This window comes from Coffea arabica, chromosome 10e, assembly GCF_036785885.1.
Source record: "Coffea arabica cultivar ET-39 chromosome 10e, Coffea Arabica ET-39 HiFi, whole genome shotgun sequence".
NCBI lineage: Eukaryota > Viridiplantae > Streptophyta > Magnoliopsida > Gentianales > Rubiaceae > Coffea > Coffea arabica.
The window spans coordinates 15,491,673-15,514,152 of NC_092328.1; the positions used below are offsets into that span (position 1 = coordinate 15,491,673).

General features: G+C 37.8%; 2 protein-coding genes across 3 annotated transcripts; both read left to right on the top strand.

Annotated features, from left to right (window-relative positions):
• The first annotated feature begins 5,731 nt into the window (after positions 1-5,731).
• On the top strand, positions 5,732-16,632 carry LOC140015034 (uncharacterized). 2 transcript variants are annotated; one of them, XM_072066859.1, is made up of 9 exons: positions 5,732-6,057; positions 6,694-6,815; positions 10,914-11,121; positions 11,207-11,780; positions 11,857-12,108; positions 12,195-12,386; positions 12,458-12,532; positions 12,647-15,064; positions 16,148-16,632. In XM_072066859.1, exons 1-9 carry the CDS (start codon positions 5,891-5,893, stop codon positions 16,442-16,444), a joined length of 4,305 nt encoding a protein of 1,434 aa, XP_071922960.1. In that variant the 5' UTR covers positions 5,732-5,890; the 3' UTR covers positions 16,445-16,632. The 2 variants fall into 2 exon arrangements, with proteins under 2 accessions (XP_071922960.1, XP_071922961.1); XM_072066860.1 differs by lacking the exon at positions 16,148-16,632 and adding an exon at positions 15,351-15,500.
• A 5,013-nt stretch (positions 16,633-21,645) lies between these two features.
• On the top strand, positions 21,646-22,062 carry LOC140015132 (uncharacterized). Its single transcript, XM_072067027.1, has one exon. The coding sequence runs from the start codon at positions 21,646-21,648 to the stop codon at positions 22,060-22,062; it is 417 nt and encodes a 138-aa protein (XP_071923128.1).
• Positions 22,063-22,480: the final 418 nt, after the last annotated feature.

Below are 22,480 nucleotides of genomic sequence, written 5' to 3' on the forward strand. Positions count from 1 at the left end.
AGAATTATAAAGGTAATAAATTTTAAAATTAGATTACTTTGGATATATGTTTCAAAAGAAGAGTTATTTTGGCAATAAACTCCACTATTACAAGCCCTACGTACGTGTACACATCTATGGTATATTTGTGTGCTAATGTTCAAGCACATATAATTAATTGCAAATTATAAAGATATCCATAAACTGAGTATTCATAGCTATATGGATTCGGAAATCGGTAATATTCTTTCTTTCTTTTTTCTTTTTTCTTGGAGAAATTTGAATTTGGGTCTCAATAAATATATGGAATCTTGTTTAAATTTACTGGATTCAGCCCAAATTCATGCCTATACATAAATCTAACATTTTTGTAATCATACCTTATACAAATTTTGAATTAGCACAAATAATTTCCTTGAAAGAAAACTAGCCCTAAATATTTGAGAGTACCCAAAGATTCAAACTACAAAATTTAAGATTTTACCATCAGCTTTTGCACGGGTTAATTACATCTACATCGCCTCAGGTTTGACCAAATTATAGATCAAATCTTGAAATTAGTCAAATTACAAAGAGCCCCTATTCATGGACGGCTCATGGATAGAGTCTATCGGAGTGCTAAAAGGATTTAAATACCCTTAGACTTTATTTGAATTAGACAATAATAAGAACTGAACATAATCCTAACCTTATATCTTTAATTGCGAGTAGAATCCTAATCTTATTGATTTACCTGTCCATATCCACCATTGCCTATTAATATTTTTTTGACCCTCAAGCTTCTACTAGGGCTATGTATGACACGTCACATTGAACATTTGGGTGTTTAATTTGATTAGGTTTGTTTTTGAATGTCCCTTAACTGTGATGGGGCATTGGTTAAGTGTGATTGTAATTTGGTCAAATTTTAGAGTTAGATCTGTAATTTAGTCACAACTCAAGGGAGGTAAATGTAATTAATCCCAACATGCATAGTGGAATGTTCTCGAGAAACACAGCAAATTAAAAGGAAAAAATGCACTTTTAACCCTAATGTTTGGGATGTTAGATAATTTTATCCCTAAAGTTTCACTTAAAATACATTTCATCCTCATAGTTTTATAATTTTGATTAATTTCATTCCTAAAGTTTCATGCAAACATATTTCATCCTCATAGTTTCATAAATTTGATTAATTGAGAACAATTGATGAATTGTCAAGTAATTTGAATAGAATATCATCACTTGACCATGTCCATTTGTAAAAAAACACTGAATCAACAAAAACCTTAAAATCTTTTTTTAAATTCACTTTCTCCTTTTAGAACCAACAAAAAGGAAAACTAAGAAAATTTTAGCTACCATTACTCTCTTCTTAATTACACATCAAACAAGAAGATCGAAAAGAAACACAAAGTCGTGGAAAAGAAATCCCAAGATAGCCAATTGGAGAAATATTTCAAACAATCCCATTACAACCAATTGGAAAAAAATATTAATGTGAAATATGATTATTTTGATTGTTATTTATTTGCAAAATTTTGTTTTGTTACATCATATACACGTTTGTGTAATTTAATCAATAATTGAATTAATAATCATTATTAATAACAATACATGCAGATCATATCATGATATTTTGTCCAAATTGATTAGCAAGTATTCAATTGTCCTCAATTTGTGAGAACTCGCAAATTTACCTATTTTAAACTCCTATTACTAGTTTATTTAAATATTTAATTGGTCGTTCGCTCCGAATATTTTATTCCAACCTTCTTAGACCCAATTACATGGATCTATGGCTTACATGTATTTTTAAAATGACTTGTTACAAAATTTAATTTTGGGGAAGCTCGTTAGTGAAAATAGTGAATGCGCGTGTGGAGTTAATAATCGATTTGAGAGTACAGTGAGCTTGGAGATTGAAGACTCACACATTAGTCTTAAAATAGTTATTTTTATGTTTAAGTACTCAAGTATTAGTTAGTAATACTATCGTTGTGAGAATAGAATTTCTTAGAAATTTCACTTTATCGCACACAAATATGAAGTTCACATTTTCGCGCTCGCGATTAATTGAGGGACTTGAGACCTTTATTTTTAGACTATTAAGAGTGAATAATAATAGTATGGATGGAAGTGCATTAGAGGTTTAGTGCATAAGTGAAACAAACCCGAGAGGAAACGCGCGCGTACACGCACTATTTTTAGTCGACTTTTGGAGTAATTTTGGCCACAAACTCTTAAAGCTTCTCAAGGAAGCTTCACCATCAGTAAAACACTCTCTCCTTTCTCTCTCATAGCAGCCGAAACACCAAGGAGGAAGAAGACCAAAGCTCTTCATCATCTTACTTCATCTCTTGCTCATTTCACTTCAAATTCCTATCACACCTTGCAAATAACTTGGAGATCATCTTGGGCTAGGAAAGGAGCTTCATTCTCACGGTTTTCTTGAGCTTCTTGTGGCCGAAAATTCTGGTCTTCATCATCTAAGAAGGTAGCTAATCATCCAACCCTTGAATCTTAGCTTTTGTAAGTTAGATTGCACTTAGAAGTTTGTAATTTCATGTGGGTAGCTTTGGATTATTGAAAATCATGTGAGTGGGCTCTATGAAATCCCACAATGGACTTGACGATCTGACTTGATGAATTTGGATGTTATTTGTGTTGATTAAGTGTTAGTCTAGTGGATTTAAGTTGAAAGAGTGAAAAGAAAATCAAAGGAAGTGATGCATGTTGAAGGGCCGAATCTGCCCTGTCCTTGTCGTGCCTCTTGGTGTGATTTTTTGTGGTTAAATTGACTTGGTTTTGATGTAGATATGTTGTATAGGTTGTGTGGAAAGTTTCCACCAAAAATCACTTGATTTGGTTGGCCAAAAGTTGAATTTTCGAAATGGTTTCATGGCTGGAAAACGTGTCTAGAGTTGCTCTGGCAGCGAATTTCAAATGACTATAACTCTTTGCTCCGACTCAAAATTGAGTGCCATTTATGGCATTAGAAACTAGACACTTCCAGTTTTCTAATAGTATAAAATGCATCCCCTGATTCCACTTGAGTGAACCGTACTAGCCTTTCAAAATCACCTGTCCTGTTTCTCGGCTGTGTTAGAGAGCCTGTTAAGTACTGCGATTTGTTGCTTGAATATGAGCTAGTTATGGACAGAATTTTAAAACAATTCCTTCTGTGAAATTGTATCCGTATGAGTATATTTTTGAACGCCATCAACCATGCTCAATTCTAAGTTGAATTGAGTGAGTTGTGGCCGAATTGCAAAACTATCTCAGTGATAGAAAACCCTCTTTTTGGCTAGTTGAATGCCTTAATTTGAATTGGGACTTGTTATTTTGAAATTCTTGGTGTTAACCATCTACCAAATGTATTTTGGATGTTCTTAGACCTTGTCTTCATAAATGAACCGGATTTGAGTCGATTTCATTGGCAAAAAGTTAGAAAAAGGAAAAAACGGAAGTACAAGGCAGATTTGCCTTGGAAATTCTTGGAACTTTAGTGGCTTTGTTAACTGACCTTTCGTACGAATTTTTTTGCATGAAATTTGACAGAAGAATAGCCCTTATATGGTAGGGTAATACTATCAAATTTGGTGCCATTCCAAGTCCATTTCGATGCTCAACCAAAGTCTTAAAGTTCATGTTTTAAATTTGGAAAACCCTTGTTCAGTGAGAAAATTTCAGCAACTTTGAGCTGCTATATCTTGGTACTCAAAACTTTGATTCTTGTTCCACTTGTTGTGTTTTAAACTTTGATTGCAACTCTAATTGAGTTTCAAATTTCAAAGACTAGTTCACATTCTGTGAATTTGCCGAATTTCCAAAGTTGGCCAAAAACCAACCTCGAAACTGTCTTGGTATTCCAAAACGGCAACTTGAAGCCGAAATTTTAATGTATTCCATTTGGAATCATGGAAAAGTACCTTTTAAGAACTTTTAGTACTCTAGAAATAGTTTCCAACGGTACCAAGTTTTTCAATTTTGGACTTTCAGATAGTGAGTTATGATTTTTCAAAGAATGCCCTCAAATTCGATATTTCTTGACCAATTTAGAAAATTTTTGTGCGGGAAAGTTTTCAAAAAATCCAGCCTTATATCCGGCTAGTTCTTGGCCGGATTGGTAGTGAAAGTTGAAATTTTTTTTGGATCCCTCTCTGTCTTGAATCCGGCTAGATATCCGGCCAATTCTTGGCCGGATTGTGACGTGGCTCTTCGAAGTCCGTCTTCGATCGCTCGTTTGAAAAATGATTTGTACGATTTCATACCTACTTGTTTCCGTCCAATGATTTTAAAGATGAAAATCAGATTTTTCTTGTGTTTTTAAACCCACTTTTGAGCCTCGATTTACAAGCAATTAAGGCTCATTTTCATGATTTTTTTCTAGATTGTACAAGTGTGCAATCTTTCGTGATAATTGGGGTTTCTAAGTGATAGTTCATTATTAATTGCTCAAACACTCAAGAGGACCTTCAAGAGGATCCCACGGTGGACGCCTGAACCATCAAGTGGGCATTACTTCTTTGTTTTGATTGGTAAGTGTCAAGTGTATGCGAACTTGATACCTGCTTAACTGCTATTAATGATTGAATATTTTGAAAATGGAGTCGAGTGTGTACTTTACCACACTCGTTCTCATTTGAAATGAATGACTCATGATTGAATTGATTGAAATGAAATGAATGAATCATGAATGACTTGATTGAAATGAAACAAATGATTGCATGAAATGAAATGGTATGCTGTGGCCACATACGTCGTTGGAGTGAATCTCCTTGATTCTCAAATGTTACATGGGGAATGCCCAAACTCATAGGCCGACCTTGGAACTCGAGCCGGCATGGGTTTGGTTGGGAATCTCGGTGAGTCATGAGAATAACATGATAAGCTTGATCTATTGGAGAGATCTCGCTTGACATACTCGTGGAGTATCGCCTTATAAATGTCGTGCGGGCCCGGTGCGGTGTACGGTGGATGGACATGAGAAGTAAGTGGAGTTCTACGGATTGGAAATATCTACCCGGTTGACGGAGAGTCATCACGGAAAGATATACGAATGAGATTAGCAAGCAAGTGGAAATTAGCTCCTGAGAGCTACCATATCCTTGAATTGTTTCTGTTTAAATTTCACTGGAATTGTTAATTACTCGAATATTATTGTTTTACTTGTTAATTGGGATTGGTACTTGGACAACGTACTTGCATGTATATTCTTGACCTCACGAGCAATTGCTCATCTCGTAAATTTGTTTTTCCTTAATAGGAACGGACTTGGATTGAGACTCGAAGAAACTCTTGGGATGTACTTTTGTATTAGAGTTTCAAATGTAATCGACTAGATCTTTTGGCAGTTGTATATTTTGGAAATTGATGCATTTTGAATTTGTGGTGTGAGATCGGATATTATTTATAGAAGCTTCCACACTTCCTTACTTTGTCTTGTCTTATTGGTTACTATTGTATTAAGATTGAACGGGAATTGTCTTGAGTCCTGGCGAGAGCTGGCAGGCGTTCCGCGAATACCCTTTGGTTCGCTTTAGAAAGAAGTGGGGGCGTCACACAATTGGCTAAATTTATGAAATTATGAGAATGAGATGTGTTTTAATGAAACTTTAGGAATGAATTGATCGAGATTATAAAATTATGAGGATAAAATGTGTTTTGATTAAAACATTAGAGACGAAATTGTCCGAAACCCCAAACATTGGGGAGGAAAAGTGTATTTTTCCCAAATTAAAATAAGGAAGTAAAAACAGAAAAATCATTTAGAATAAGACGACCTCAAGCTCTTCCTCTGCAAAAACTCTCCGCCATCACAAGCGTCACTGCCACCGTGGTCGCCGGCACCCTCAGTCAAAGTGTAAGATGATGAAAAGCCCAAGGCCCTAGGGTTTTGTTGAGAAACGCTGAAAAAAGGAGAATTACAATGGAGAAACCAAAAGCTCCACCACAATCAATGGAGCTGCTGTGCGTGGGGAGACTAGAAATCGTGAGGCCAAAACCCGTCGGTTTCCTCTGCGGTTCCATCCCCGTCCCCACGGACAAAGCTTTTCATGACTTTGATTCCGCCGCCCTTATTCCCTCTGCACAAACGTACTTCCTCAGACTAAAGTCCCAATTCTCTTTTTCAGTTTGTTATCTTTTTATATTCATTTCTCTCTTTTTTTTTCTTTTTTTTTCGTTAGAACCTGTTTAACCTTTATAATGTGCGAGGTTGAGTATGTACGCAAGTGATTCTGCTGAGTTTCAGTTTTTGAATTTTTTTCCCAGTTTTCGTTGCCATTTTACCTTTTGGATTTTGATGTTGCTTCGGTTGCTTTGAATTGCATTTTTCTCTAATTATGGCATGTTTGGTCCAGGATTTTTTTTTTCTTTTCTAGGTTATAAAATATAGAATTATAGTCGGCACGCCTTTATTTGTTAATGTTAATGAGGTTAATGAGAACGACACTTTCTTCAACATGTTTGATCATGTCGAAAGATAAATGTAACCTTATCTTTCATTGCATTTACGACCTCTCCATGTTCTTGACATTGTATTCAAATGATTGATTGGAATGAAAGATAGGGATACTTTTGTCTTTGCTCATGACTAGGAAAATAGAGGGGGTCTGGCATTTACAAATAGGGATTGTCAATATTAGCTTTGAAAAATTGGTTGTGTTTCTATTTTGTGCATGCGATTTTTGAGTTAAGAGAGTTTATTGTGACATTCTCATTTTGATTCAGGGTGCAAGCTCCGAGATATCGGATGATTCCTACAGAGACTGATCTTAATATGTTACCTATTCCACAAACACCCCCGGATAAGGTGCTTCCGGTTGCTGCTGCACAATCAAGGACAAGTGGAGGTGATAGAACTGTTAGCTTGTGAAAATGTCTCTCATCTGCTATTTTGGTTATGTAGTACGACAAATGAATGATGTTCTGCCCAAAACAGAAGAAAAAGGGGTTAGATTAAGAAGAAGAAGAAGCAATTCCCTTTGTCAAAAATATTCTGCTCATCAATTTTTGGCCTGTCACAGTTCCTATTTGCTATGCTTAGAATGGCATTCTATATCTTGTCTTTCAGCATTATTTGTTTACCAGTCTTGAAAGGGGTGTAGCTTGATGCCTTGATCAAGTTGGATTTTGTTATAATGTTTTTGGATCATCCTTGAATTCAAACTTAAACTGGCAACCACCTATGCTTAAAGCAAGTCAGATGTTGGGAAAAACCTAAGCTTAGATCTCAATAAGCAATACATATGATGTATGGTAGCATGAAAATGTTGCAAACTTATTGGTCATGTGAGGTTATTGGCAGAGCCTTTGTTATAGACTAACAATCATTTGTACACAAATTTGGGAAGAATATTCTTGATGCTAAATGACTTGAAGGTATTCGAGTACTATGAAATCGTGGTTAGTTTATATTCAGAAACCCTATATGACAATTTGACACATTTTATGATGTTCTGTGATTGTTCAAACTGAAGTCTTTCATAATGTGGAAACACATGCTAGCAGTATTTTCACAAAGAACCCAAAACATTTGTTTCTCATGTCCATCCACTGTAAATTGGAAAGCAAAAATATAATGGTCCAACTGTAATATTATACAATTGACACATTTTATGATGTTCTGTGATTGTTCAAATTGAAGTCTTTCATAATGTGGAAACACATGCTAGCAGGATTTTCACAAAGAACCCAAAAAATTTGTTTCTCATGTCCATCCACTGTAAATTGGAAAGCAAAAATATAATGGTCCAACTGTAATATTATACAATGTACAGATCTTATGGGACCAGAATTTCTTTTGTTGTGGCTTTGATGCTTAGAAATGAGAAAAGCTTAAAGGGACAAAGAAGAGGAGAAAAGGACAATAACATAACTGCCAATGATCTTTTGTCCTACTGTTCTGTTGGCAATTTGATTTTGACTATAACATTTGGAAACCTTTTAACGTCATTGAAAGAAGTGGTAAAGGAATGCAGATGGAAGGTAAACCCATATAAACAAACAGACAACTTTTTAGAGTCTATGTTACTTGGACTCAGCTACAGGATCCCTCCAACACGGCTAATCTAGTGTAAAAGTGATGGGTTGGACACGGGTGTGGCAGGCTAAATGAAGAGTCCGATTAACATAGTTTAGAGTGTCTGGATGTGCTTAGGCTACATATAGAAACTTTCACGTCATTGGTATGATGCCAATTGAAACTGATTATTAGTTGTGCTGTCACAGGAATTGACATCTTTCTTGGCACAATATGCTTTTTATGGTAAATAATGCTTTATATGTTGAAATTGTAATCTACTTGCTTTGGCTGTGGAGCATGTAATGCACCTGTAAGGTGTGGAAATAGATTACCTAGGTGTTCTTGTAGACCATATTATAAGCATATCACACTTCCCAGTAATCCAGAAAAGATTTTAGCTCACTTGTTAAGATGCCATCTTGAATTTAGGAAAATTGTTTTACTATAATGATTGGAAAATACTCCTGAATCTTAAGTATTTTAATTAATTTTCTTCTTCTGTGTTGGTTAACATACGCTAGGTTATGCAGTTTGAACTCCTAGGAACCTTCATTGGTTGAAGTGCACTATTCTTTTTCAATGGTTGGATAGGTGGTATGCATGCTCAGTTGCATGCATATGATGTTTTTGACTATAAGCCATAGATAGGGGAGGCTGGTTGGGCAATTAATTACTATGAAACATGGATAATATTGTGCTCAGTTTACTTTCTACTGTTTCATGACTGAAGCTGTTTCTTGCTGAAGTCAAGAGATCAAAGTATCCAACTGACAGCCATTATAGCTAATCATGATAGTTGTTGGTGCTTGGCTACAAATTCTATGTTCTCCGAGTGTGACAGTACTGTCATGTGCAGTTCACCAGCCGATCAAGTTTCCTTGGGAAGGATTTGAATTGGTTAATTCAAGCTGCAGGACTCAGCTTCTAGCAATATGTTTTCTGCGCATTAAAATAAAAAAAGATTGTCAATTCATTTCTTTCTTCTTTCTTTGGTGTAGGGGGTGGAATGTCTTAGCATTTTTTTACTAGGATGCTTGAATATGTCATCAGAACTCCTGGTTTAAGAGTAATATAGCTGCGTAAACAACTAAATCATCTAGAGAACTCAAGCTGCAGACAGATACCGTGTAAAAGTTGAAACAGTTCTAATAGTTTTCATATTTGTAACATATTCAAGTAGCCTAGTTCAAACTGTCATATGTTGTTAAATGGTACCTTGTGTTGATTGCCCAGACTAGTGTAATTGATTGAAAATTTTTCTTGATGTTGCTTTCATTTCATGGTCTTAGCAATAACTTGTATCAAAGCAATTGAATAGCATGTGGCCTTGATGTGACATGTCTGTTCAATTGATGTACCCTGAAGTTGTGTGATTCACTCCTGGTTTAAGAGTAATATAGCTGCGTAAACAACTAAATCATCTAGAGAACTCAAGCTGCAGACAGATACCGTGTAAAAGTTGAAACAGTTCTAATAGTTTTCATATTTGTAACATATTCAAGTAGCCTAGTTCAAACTGTCATATGTTGTTAAATGGTACCTTGTGTTGATTGCCCAGACTAGTGTAATTGATTGAAAATTTTTCTTGATGTTGCTTTCATTTCATGGTCTTAGCAATAACTTGTATCAAAGCAATTGAATAGCATGTGGCCTTGATGTGACATGTCTGTTCAATTGATGTACCCTGAAGTTGTGTGATTCACTATGTATATCGTTGTGGGAGATGTTAGTTGATTTGATAATACTGATTCTGGCGATATATCCAACTTCCTTTTCATGAATCTAACTTCTGTAAGTGACTTGATAGCTGGGATTGACAAATAAAACTTTTCATTTGTTTTGTGGTTTATGGATCCAAGTGAACACAAGGGATTTCTTGTTGTCTTTTCTCTTAAATAATCCTCATTATTAACTTCTATGTGATCTAAAAGTTTAATCTGTTACATTGGAGATGGAATATGTAGTATGTATATATAATGCAATTTCTGTATACATGGTCATATGCAATTCTTTTTGAAAGGTGTGATAGTAACAGGTGAAATTATGAATTTAAGCAATTGTAGCGGGATGTAACATTATACTTTAGGGTAATGACTCCTTGGGTCATTCTCCATGTAATATGTGCTTCCATTGTTGGAAAATGGCATGGTAACTTTTATTAGACCCATTTTATGCTAAAATGCTTTTCTGACAAACTTTTTAGTTGTATAAATTGTCTTCTACTTTCCAGTGCTTTGCTTCCGTGGTTATTGTTGTTGCTTTTGTGGACCTTTCAAATGTGAAGTTTGAAATTTGACTTTTATAGCAAGAAAGTAACCAAAACAATGGCATCAAGAAGTAGCATAAAGAGTGCATAGCAATGGTGCCTGGTTCCACTAGGATTCAGTTGTAATAAGTAAGGTACCTATCCTGTTTCATTGGACAAATACAGATTAAGTAAATCCTGTTTGTACAAATTACGTCAGACTGTTGTGGAGAATGTCTTTTGATTTGGAAAGTCCAAAAAGTTGTTTAACTTGTTTTTGATTGAGTTGTCATGTGAGGATCCTCACTTTAGATAATCAAGATTACTTGGGGCATGCATTACATGTTTAATTTGTTTAAATGCAGTTAAGTGTGTAACTTACCATTAGATGGTATATTTGAATAACGGTCATGATATTGGTGCACTGGTTTGGCCTACACAGTGTACGGTGTATATATAGCACCTTGGGTTATGAGATGAAAGTTGTGGGCCAAATGGTCCTTGCAGTAACGCTAACATATTCTTCACCATTTTGGCCAACAATGTTGCATGATTGTCTTGTTAAGGTGCATTCTTTAGGAAAATGCACAATTTTTTTTAAAAAAATTTTTCTGGTTACCATTTTGCTGTCTACCATATTGAGCATTTTTCAAAGTAAGAAGGTTTTCTTTTGTTTTGCAGATTTATCATGGGAAAATGGGATTATTACTCCAAATGTTACACGAAAAGGAGAGGTGCTTGCTGTGTCTGGCTTGGCAGAATATGGAGACGAGATAGACGTTATTGCCCCAGCTGACGTTTTGAAGCAGATTTTTAAGATGCCATACTCCAAAGCTCGATTATCTATTGCTGTACAACGTGTTGGACAGACTCTAGTTTTGAACACTGGGTAACCTGGATTTTCCTTTTCTGTTCCATATTATTTGGACTGTCTTATGAGTCCTTTAATCAATTTCAAGCACTATGAAATACAGGCCGGATGTTGAAGAGGGAGAGAAGATAGTTAGAAGACAGAAGAACCAATCAAAATCTGCAGATGAGTCCTTGTTTCTGAACTTTGCCATGCACTCAGTTAGAATGGAGGCCTGCGATTGTCCACCAAGTCATCATACGGCAACAAAAGATAAATCAGATTCATGTGTTCTTCCTGGAAGATTTGAGTCTGGGGAGGAGCCAGTTGAAACGTTGAGAAATTATATGCAACAAAATAATTCATCTGGACATAGCCATGACATGTCTGAGGATGAAGACTTTAAGCGTTATCAAGAATACGCGAAGGTCAAAGAGGATGAGGTCTTTTGGGGAAAAAATAAGAGTAAGAGAAATAAAGGCCAAACTGCAATTAAAAAAATTTCACAAGTTAAAGAGAAGCCTAATTGCACGGTTAAAGAGTCGGAAAAACATAGAAGAGTTAAGGATGATAGTTTCTTGAGGGTTTTGTTTTGGCAGTTTCACAACTTTCGCATGCTTCTGGGCAGTGACTTGCTCATATTTAGCAATGAGAAGTATGTTGCAGTTAGCTTGCATCTTTGGGATGTTTCTCGACAGGTTTGTAATACAGCTAATTCAATTCTTCCTGGGCTGACATCAATCACATCTCATTTTCTACTATTAATTGTGGTAGGTTACTCCCCTAACTTGGCTGGAAGCCTGGCTAGACAATGTTATGGCCAGTGTGCCTGAATTGGCCATATGTTATCATCAAGATGGTGTTGTCCAGGGCTATGAGCTTTTGAAAACGGAAGATATATTTCTACTGAAAGGCATATCAGAAGATGGCACTCCTGCTTTTCATCCCTATGTTGTCCAGCAAAATGGTTTAATGGTATTAAGGTTTCTTCAGGACAACTGCAAGCAAGATCCTGGTGCTTATTGGGTATGGTTCCTATTTGTTTCTATGAATTATTTTACTCCAGGTTTTATCTCAAGTTTTTTCTCATTCTTTGATTTGAACGTCTTCAGCTATACAAAAGTGCTGGAGAAGATGTCATTCAGCTTTTTGATTTATCTATTATGCCTAAAAACCACTCTCCTGAAGATTGTGATGATGCTGAAAGTGGTCTGCCATCTTTGATTCATAGAGGGAGAAGTGATTCGTTACTCTCTTTAGGCACCCTGCTTTATCGAATTGCTCACAGGCTCTCACTCTCAATGGTATATGTTATTTATTTATAAATTTATGACTGTTTTTTTAGCTACTGCTAAAATTGAGTATTTTGGTGCAGTCTTCTGATAAGAGGACAAGGTGTGTGAGGTTTTTCAGACAATGTCTTGATCTCCTTGATGAGCCTGATCATCTGGTATGGCTTTCATCTGGTAGAGTTCACCTCTTACTTCCCTGTTTTCTTCTATGGAGAAATTTGTTTTAAATTGGGAAACTACAGTCTGCATTAATATGAAAGTATGTTGAATAGGTTGTCCGTGCATTTGCTCATGAACAATTTGCAAGGCTGCTTTTAGTTTATGATGAGGAACTGGACTTGACATCTGAAGCAGTACCTACAGACTATGAAGTTACAGTTGCTGATGCTGAGGAAGATTCCTGTGAGGCCTATCCTACAGTTTCCGAATCTGAATTTGAAAAGGTTGATCCAGAAGAAGTGCAAATTTTGGATCTTGAAAATTCTGTTGCAAAGACAGAGAATGGTAACATATCTTCTGTTACTGTATCTGGTGACCCACCCTTGGTATATCCACTTGATATCCCAAGTTCCAGTGGTCAAAGCTTTTCGATTTGTGATTCATTGGATTCTACTGGTCCTGTGGTGCAAGCAGTTACAGATCCAATCTCCTCAAAGCTGGCTGCTGTACATCATGTTTCTCAAGCTATCAAGTCTATCAGATGGAAACGCCAACTACAGCATACTGAAGTAAACATGGACTATATTAGCAAACTTCAGGGTGGTCTTCATTCACCAAATGATTTTTCAGTATGTGCATGTGGGGACCCTGATTGTATTGAGGTCTGTGACATTTGTGAGTGGCTTCTGACGTCAAAATTGGATGGTAAGGCATGGAAACTTGTTCTATTGCTTGGAGAATCCTACTTATCTTTGGGACAAGCTTACAAGGATGATGGCCAGCTCTTTCAAGCTTTAAAGGTCGTAGAGTTGGCATGTTTGGTTTACGGGTCAATGCCACAACATCTTAAAGAGACAAGGTTTGTATCATCCATGGTTTGTACCTCACCAAACCAGTTGGAAATTATTGATAGAACAGAAAACAATGAATCCATAACTGGTCATGATGGTTTTGCTTTTGAGCAGTCACCTTCCTGTTACCTATTTTGGGCCAAGGCCTGGACATTAGTAGGCGATGTGTATGTTGAGTTTCACTTGATAAAGGACAAAGAGATCTCTGTCAAATCAGAGAAAAAATCATTGACGAAGGAACTAAAAATGTCACCTGAAGTTTTGAAGGAGGTTGAAAGGCTTAAAAAGAAGCTGGGACAATGTAGCCAAAACTGCAGTTCCTGTTCGTTAGTGAACTGCAGCTGCCAGAGTGACAGGGCTACTAGTGGTAGTAGTGCCAGTAGTAGTTCTGCAAGTTTACATCCATCAGCTTATGGCAGGAAGATGAGTAAGAAATCAATCACCAAGGGTACCTTGTATTCAAATGCCAAGTCGAATGAGGATGCTCGAGCTCATCAGCGAGCAGAAAAAAGTGGATACTCAAAAGCCAACAAATATGAGATGTTAACAAACACTTCTGGTGTGAATGCAGATGCTGGCGGTGATAAAAAGACTGTCAAGTGCGATGTTGAAAGAGCTGGTACTACCATGGAGATGGAAACTGGATCCAGAGTAGATAGTCATTCTGAAGCTGTTGGAGAAACATCCCAAGTTAGGGATGGAGGTATATTCAAGTATGTCAGGAATCCGGTAATTAGTGATGGTGATTACAATTTGTCTATTGCTTTAGAGTGTTATGAAGAAGCTAGAAAAGCACTTGGTAGAAATCCGCGTACTGTAGGAGAACTTCGATCTGTAACTAAAAAGAAAGGATGGGTGAGCAATGAATTAGGTAGAAGTAGGCTGGAAAAAAGAGATCTGGATGGAGCTGAAATTGCTTTTGCCGATGCAATAAGTTCATTCAAAGAAGTATCTGATCATACCAACATCATCCTGATTAACTGCAATCTTGGCCATGGCAGACGGGCATTGGCTGAAGAGATGGTATCAAAGATTGAAACTTTCAAGAAATTTGCTGTCTTCCATAATGCATACAAGCAAGCACTTGAAACAGCTAAACTCGAATACAGTAAAGCTCTCATGTATTATGGAGCTGCAAAACTGGAAGTAAATGCTAGCGCTGAAGATGCAGATTGTGCATCAAGCAGCTTGAAGGATGAAGTGTATGCACAATTTGCTCATACGTACTTGAAGCTTGGCATGCTTTTAGCAAGAGAAGACACAGTTGCAGAGGTTTATGAAAATGGAGTCCTTGAGGATAATGCTGGTCCAGCTGTTACTAGACCCGAAAAGGAGTATAGAAAGCATGAGATATCAGCTAATGATGCCATCAGGCGGGCTTTGTCTGTCTATGAGTCACTGGGTGAGTTAAGGAAACAAGAGGCTGCATATTCATATTTCCAGCTCGCTTGTTACCAAAGAGATCGGTGCTTAAATTTTTTGGAGTCAGATATGAAGAAAAATAACATGTCTAGAGGTGAAAACCAAAGGGTAAAGCAGTATGCTTCATTGGCAGATAGGAACTGGCAGAAGTCTATGGATTTTTATGGGCCAGAAACTCATCCCTGGATGTACCTGAATATTATAATGGAGAGATCAGCTCTCTCTTTGAGCCTCTCGTGTTCTCTGCATTCAAATATGGTATGCTTTCAGATCTTTACAACTTGTCCTGTTATGTTATTATAATTTTTAATAGTGCTAGGGGATTCTATACTAGGGTAAATGCAGTATGATGTACTTGCAATCTATAACCTTTTCACCGGGAATGCATGTCTTAATTGATGTTAATGCCTTATAAATAGATTTCTTAAAGTTGTACTCTAAAGCAAAATGATCCTTGTCTGATTTTTTGAATTTAAATTGCCCAATTGAGTATGCTTTTGAACGGAACCGAACCTATTTGGTGTTTACAATAAATATTTTGTAGATTAACATTATTGAGGAGAATACTGTTTGAGGCAGTAAAGTCCAACTCGCTTGGAGATTTTTTGGCGCACAAAGTTCTTGGCTGGATCCTGGCTGGATCCTGGCTGGATCCTGGCTTTAATGTAATCAGACTCAGACCTGCCAAATGAAGAAGAAGAATTCAACTTTTGACATGTTATTCTGATCAAACAAACCTGCAATGAAATAATAGATATGTTTCTAGCATTGTTTCCTGTTTGTGTGATTTATTTTTTTTTTATGATTAAAAGATTTGCCTTATTTCTGAACATATTTTTGTTGTGTGCTATGGATGTAGTAGCATTGTATCAAAGTGTGACTGTATTAATGGTGAAGAGTGCTGAATATGACCATCTTATTTGATTCTCATATGCATGACGAATATGTATATGCATGCAGTTACTTCATATGCGCCATCCCTACAGGCTTTGCCTTTGTAAGAGGTTTCACTGAGATGCATAAACAAGTTATGATGGGTTGCTTATTGTTAACCTGAAGTAATGTTTGGCATCCAACTTTTTTGAGTGTTAACTGGCTCTTGATTTTACTAGGAGCCACCATGCTTTGCGGACAGTGTTTGCATTGTTTGCTTATCTGTTCTGCTACTTTATCTCCTGGCTACCTCTTCTCTCAGACTCATAATTTTAACTCGAAGAGCACTGCTAATGATAGTCTTAAAGAGTTATGTCAGCTTGATTTTTTTAAAAGTGATTAATATGTCCCGAGGAGTTATTTTCTCTTCTATTGCATATTTTGATGGCGTCTCTGCCTGTTCAACAGTTCCTGGAATCTGCTCTTACTCGCCTACTTGAAGCCCGCCATTTATCTATAAATGAGTCTTTCGGCAAGGAGAATCCTGAAATTTGTGCTAAGTTCTGGAGTCAGCTGCAGATGGTGTTGAAGAAGGTATTGTCAGCAACACTTCCAATGAATTCACAGAAGTCTGCTGTCAACTCTCTGCAAAACCCGGGGCACAAGTCTGGAGAAGTTGCAAAGTTGAGGGAGCTCTACAAAATGTCTTTAAAATCTTCTGATTTCAGTGAGTTGCATGCCATCCACTGCTTGTGGACTTCGTGAATTTGACAAGGGTCACATTCCCCACTAAAATCATTCTCTTTTTGTATGTAAAAGGTGATATATTACTGGAAAATTGACAAAATAGTGCTCATAGTGCTGTATGTATGGTCTACTACTACTCATATACCCTTTCTCGCGATATCCTTGACTACTAGAAATATGAAATTACTATACTGTAAGCCACTGTAGACTGGTGAGTTTTCCTTTTGTTCAGTGTTGAGACATCAGTGTCTTAACTAAGAATAATAGTAAATGGCGCATGAATTAGTAGAATACACGCGTTCCAGAGTTCACCAAACTTGAACTGCTGATGATGGACTGGATATTATTACTGTTATTATTTTAATGGAGATGAAGAAATGATGTCAGCCATAAATTACTCTGTTAGCTCGTTCTTAGAGGCTAAATTATTATTGGAAAATTTTATCTCAGTCCGAAGTAACTTGTCAATAGAAAAGTTTCATGTGTACGAGTGTCTCACTTGATTATATTTAATATTCCAAGTGGATTTTAACTGTGAATTAGCAAGTCATGTTCTTATATATCCATATGGAGCTTTTCTATTAGTCTCGAACTAGCTACTAGGCATGTTCAGGATACAATTCCTCAAGCATTATTGGACACAATCCTGTAATGAAGTGAAGAATTGAGTAGCAACTGGCAATGAAGAAATAAGGTAAAAGTTGGAGAAAGCGTGGTCACAGCACACTGAAAGTGTGGAACGAATGAAACAAGCTGCAAGAAGGCATGCTCACAAAATCACACCTTTTTTGGGTTCTTCACGCATACAGCTTGAGTTGAGGATCACTACAACTGAAGATCCTAGAATGACACGTGTTTTAAACTTATTGTTTACGTTAGAGTTAGTTAGTTTGGGAATGATATAAGCATGAAGAATTTTTTGTAATGATTCTGCTATTGTCATTATTCCAGATTTAGTTTGTAGAGAGATTTGGCATTGCCAACCTCATTGCCCCTTTTCCACGTTTTTCCTTCGCCTCTTTCCCCTTCTTTCCTAAATCCATAAACTTTATTCTTGTAATTCTGTTATTGAAGTCATTAATGAAGAGCTGAGGCTCATCTTTTGAATTCATCCATTTCACTGTTATATTGTCTACTGTAGAAGGTTAGAGTGCATTGTTCCAATAATTCTTCTTGTTGCTGCAACTTTGGTTCAGAACCACAACAGTGGTATCAGAGCTAGTTATGAGCCATTGGGAATGACTAAGACACAGGATGAAATGCTGAGGAGAGACTTAACTGAGCTAGGTAGTGCAGTAAGGATGTTTGCTAATAAAAATGATGGTCTGGAACAAGCTATCAAAACAATGGAGCACAAGCAAGAGAGCACTGAAAAGGCTCTTAAAAACCTGGACTAGAAATATGAAGAGATGATGAACATGATGGCACAAATGATGGCGAAATTGAATGATAAGGGTAAGGATGATGAGGGCAGTAGTTCTGGATCAGGACACAGAGAGAGACAAGAATTGGGAGGTACAAAGAGAAGCTCAGGGCAGATATAAACCTAAGGACAATAAAGCAAACACCAGGCTGCCAAAGATGGAGTTACCCAACTTCACTAGAGAGAACCCAAGGGAGTGGGTCAGGAAGGCTAACAAGTATTTCAAAATCAATGGAGTTGAGGAGAATATGAAATCAGAGATTGCATAACTTTATTTCAGAGATAGGACAAACACAGTTCCATGGAGTATTTGGAGGCAGAGAGGCACTCCCCTGGAATGAGCTGTCCAATGCTTTGTGTGAGAGGTTCGTTGATGGCACTCCAGAAGAAGCTATTGAAGAATTTAATAAATTGATGCAGACAGGTTCTATAGCATACTACCTGGAGAAGATCGAAATGCTCAAACCTCTGGTAATGCCTTCACTCCCTCATTTACAAGATTCCTACTACAAAGCATGTTTTCTTAGTGGTTTAAAGGAAGAGATAGTCAATATGGTGAAAATGGCTAAACGAAAAACTCTAGCAGATGCAATAGATGCTGCTAAACTACAGGAGAGAAACCTGAGAGCCTTGCAAAAGATCCAAAAATCACCCACTCACAACCCCTATCTCCAAAAACACACACCTAAACCTCAGATTCACTCAAAATGGAACTCAGCTAATACTAAGACTTTAGACAGACAGGCCACCAGAGCCTTCAATACCCCCACCCATAGCTAGAACCAATTCAAGAAAATCACCCAAGCTGAACTTAACCATAGGAGGGAGAAGAGACTTTGTTTCAAATGTGCTGAGCCTTGTACCCTAGGACATGTGTGCAAGCAAGCCCATCTGAACCTCTTGTTGATGGGAGAAGAGAAGGGGTTAGATGCTGTAAAAAGGGAGGAAAAGGAGGATGAATCTGATATCTTCTGTGATTGTATAGAGGGGAAGCTAGAAGATGAACATATGGAGATTTCAATCCATGCTCTAGCAGGGGGCAGTGAGCACAAAACTATTAGATTAAAAGGGATAGTAATGGGAAGGAGTGTCATTGCTTTGATTGACAGTGGTAATACACACTACTTCCTGGATGAACAGGTAGCAAGAAGTTTGGGGTTGTATAGCAATGCACCCTCATTAGTAGTTAGGGTAGCTAATGGAGAGAAAACGCAGTCCAGTAGTTTAACCAAGCCTGTGATATGGAAACTGCAGGGGTATGAGTTCCAACACCAGTTTAACACACTGAAGCTAGAAGGTTGTGATATGGTGTTGGGGGAGGATTGGCTTGCCAGATACAATCCCATGGAGTTTGACTTTAAGGGGTTAAGTATGAAATTTAAGAAGGAAAATCAATAGGTAGGATTGAAGGGGGAAAATAACTAGGTACAATTGAGACTGATAAAGGGAAGTAGGTTGCACAAATGGGCCAGAAAACAGGCCTATGGAATCCTAGCACAATTGAGTGAAGTAGATGGGGGCGTGCAAGAACAAGAGGCAATACCTCCAGAAATTGAAGGAATGCTGCAGAAATATGAGGATGTGTTCAAGGAGCCTCAAGGATTACCCCTTGTAAGGAGTCATGATCATGCCATCATCCGCAAGGAGGGTGCTGAACCATTCCAATCCAGGCCATACAAATGCCCCTATGTTCAGAAGGCTGAGATTGAGAAGTTAGTTCAGGAGATGTTACAACATGGGATCATTCAACTGAGTAGTAGCCCTTTTGCCTCTCCAGTGCTCCTAGTCAAGAAGAAGGATGGATCATGGAGATTCTGTGTAGATTATAGACAACTAAACGAACTGACAATAAAGAACAAATTCCTTATGCCCCCCATTGATGAACTGTTGGATGAATTGCATGGATCCAAGTACTTCACCAAGATTGATCTTAGAGTTGGATATTTCCAGATAAGGGTGAGGGAAGAGGATATACCTAAAACAGCTTTCAAAACTCGTCAGGGCCTCTATGAGTTTAAGGTCATGCCCTTTGGCCTAACTAATACCCCTGCAACCTTCCAGAGTCTGATGAACCATGTGTTTCAGGAGCAACTGAGGAAACATGTACTAGTATTTTTTAATGATATACTAGTACACAGTTCCATAGGGGAGGAGCAACATAAAGCATGTCATTGAGGTTCTGGGGATCCTAAGGCAATATCAGCTATATGCAAAAAGGAGTAAGTGCTCCTTTGCACAGGAGTAGGTGGAATACTTAGGCCACATTATCACAGTAGAAGGAGTAACGGTTGATCCCAAGAAGATTGACAGTATGATGCAGTGGCCAAGACCAGGAAATGTTAAGCAGCTGAAGGGATTTCTGGGTCTAACAGGCTACTATAGGAGATTTGTTAAGGGATATGGAGCCATTACAAAGCCGTTGACCCTTCTACTCAAAAAGGATGAATTCAAGTGAGGTGATGAGATAGAAGAAGCTTTCTAGAAACTAAAGTAGGCTATGTGCAGTATACCTGCATTGGCACTGCCCAATTTTTCTCAGCCATTTGTTGTGGAGACAGATGCTTGCTATGGGAGTATAGGGGCTGTACTGATGCAGAATAGGAGACCACTAGCATACTTGAGTCAAAGCTTGGGGCATAAGAACCTGGGACTATCAATATATGAGAAAAGGCTATTGGGCTAGTCACAACTATTACCAAATGGAGGCATTACCTAAAGGGTCATCACTTCATCATCAATACTGATCACCAAAGCCTGAAGTACCTATCGAAACAGAGAATCACCACTCTACTACAACAAAAATGGTTGACTAAACTGATGGAATTGAGCTATGAGATATGCTACAGAAAAGGGAAAGAGAATGTAGTGTTAGATGCTCTCTCCAGGAGAGAAAAGAGGGAAGAAAGTGAGTGTACAGCTATAACCATTGTAATACCAGAATGGATTAGGGAGGTGATAAAAAGTCATCAAGGCGATGACTAGGTTCAAAATCTTATCAGAGAAGCATTGGTACTCCAGGTAGTAACACTGACTACAGCTATCAGAGTAGGGTACTGAGATACAAAGGGAGGATAATTGTTGGAAAAGGGGGAGATATAAGGAAGAAACTCATCTTTGCTCTCCATGAAACACAGCTAGGGGGACACTCAAGTGTACAAGCCAGTTTCATGAGGGCTAAACGACTTTTCCACTGGCCAGGAATGTATAAGGAGATTAGAACAGAAGTACCACAGTGTGACACCAGTAGGAAGTGTAAAGATGAACATGTTGCTTATCCAGGCCTCTTACAACCTTTACCCATACCACAGCAGTCTTGGAGTCATATTACTATGGACTTTATTAAAGGACTCCCCAAATCTGAGGGGAAGGATTCTATCCTAGTAGTAGTGGACAGGTTCACTAAGTATGTTCATTTCATGAGCTTGTCACATCCATTTGATGCTCCTAAAATAGCCAGGATTTTCATGGATCACATCTGCAAGTTGCATGGAGTACCTCAGAGCATGATCTCAGACAGGGATAGGATCTTTATCAACCAATTTTGGACTGAGCTTTTTACCACTTGGAGCCAGTCACCCCCAAACTGATGGTCAAATAGAAAGAGTCAACTAAGTCTTGGAAATGTACCTCAGGTGTATGACACATCTAGAACAAAAAAGGTGGAATGCATGGCTATCTTTAGTAGAATGGTGGTATAATACATCCTACCACACTGTTATACATATGATCCCTTTTGAAACTCTATATGGAACCAAGCCCCCTTCAACTGGGTTTAGGTCCTTACATGTAGGCTAGAATGGCAACAGTGGAGAAATATGTGAAGGACAAGAAGAAAATAGATGCAATGCTACAGCGAAACCTGAAGCTAGCACAGGAAAGAATGAAGAGGTATACAGATGAACATAGGAGTGAAAGGAAGTTTCAAGTGGGAGATTGGGTCTACCTCAAGTTACAACCTTACAGGCAAACCACTGTGGTACTGAGAAACAACACCAAACTATTTGCCAAATACTTCGGTCCCTATCAAGTTGAAGAAAAGATTGAAAGTGCGGCTTACAGGCTTAAACTACCTGCTGAATCAAAGATACACCCTGTGTTCCATGTATCTCTATTGAAGAAGAAACTGGGAGGAAAGGCATCCCCTGTGCCTCATCTGCCAGCTACTGACGAGAAGGGGCAACTTAGGGTGGAGCTAGTGGCATTGCTAGGTTGAAGGATAATCAAGAGGAGAAATGCTGCAGTAACCCAATGGCTAATCCAATGGTAGGGCATTGAACTAGCAGAAGCAACCTGGGAAGATGCAGTGAAGATAAGAGAGGAATTTTCACATTTCCAATCTTGAGGTCAAGATTTTATAAAAGGGGAGGGCACACTGTAATGGAGTGAAGAATTGAGTAGCAGCTGGCAATGAAGAAATAAGATAGAAGTTGGAGAAGGCGTGGTCACATAACACTGAAAGCGTGGAACGAAGGAAACAAGCTGCGAAAAGGCATGCTCATAGAATCACGCCTTTACTGGGTTTTTCACGCATATAGCTTGAGTTGAGAACCACTGCAACCGAGAATCCTAGAATGACACGTGTTTTAAGCTTATTGGTTACATTAGAATTAGTTAGTTTGGGAAATGATATA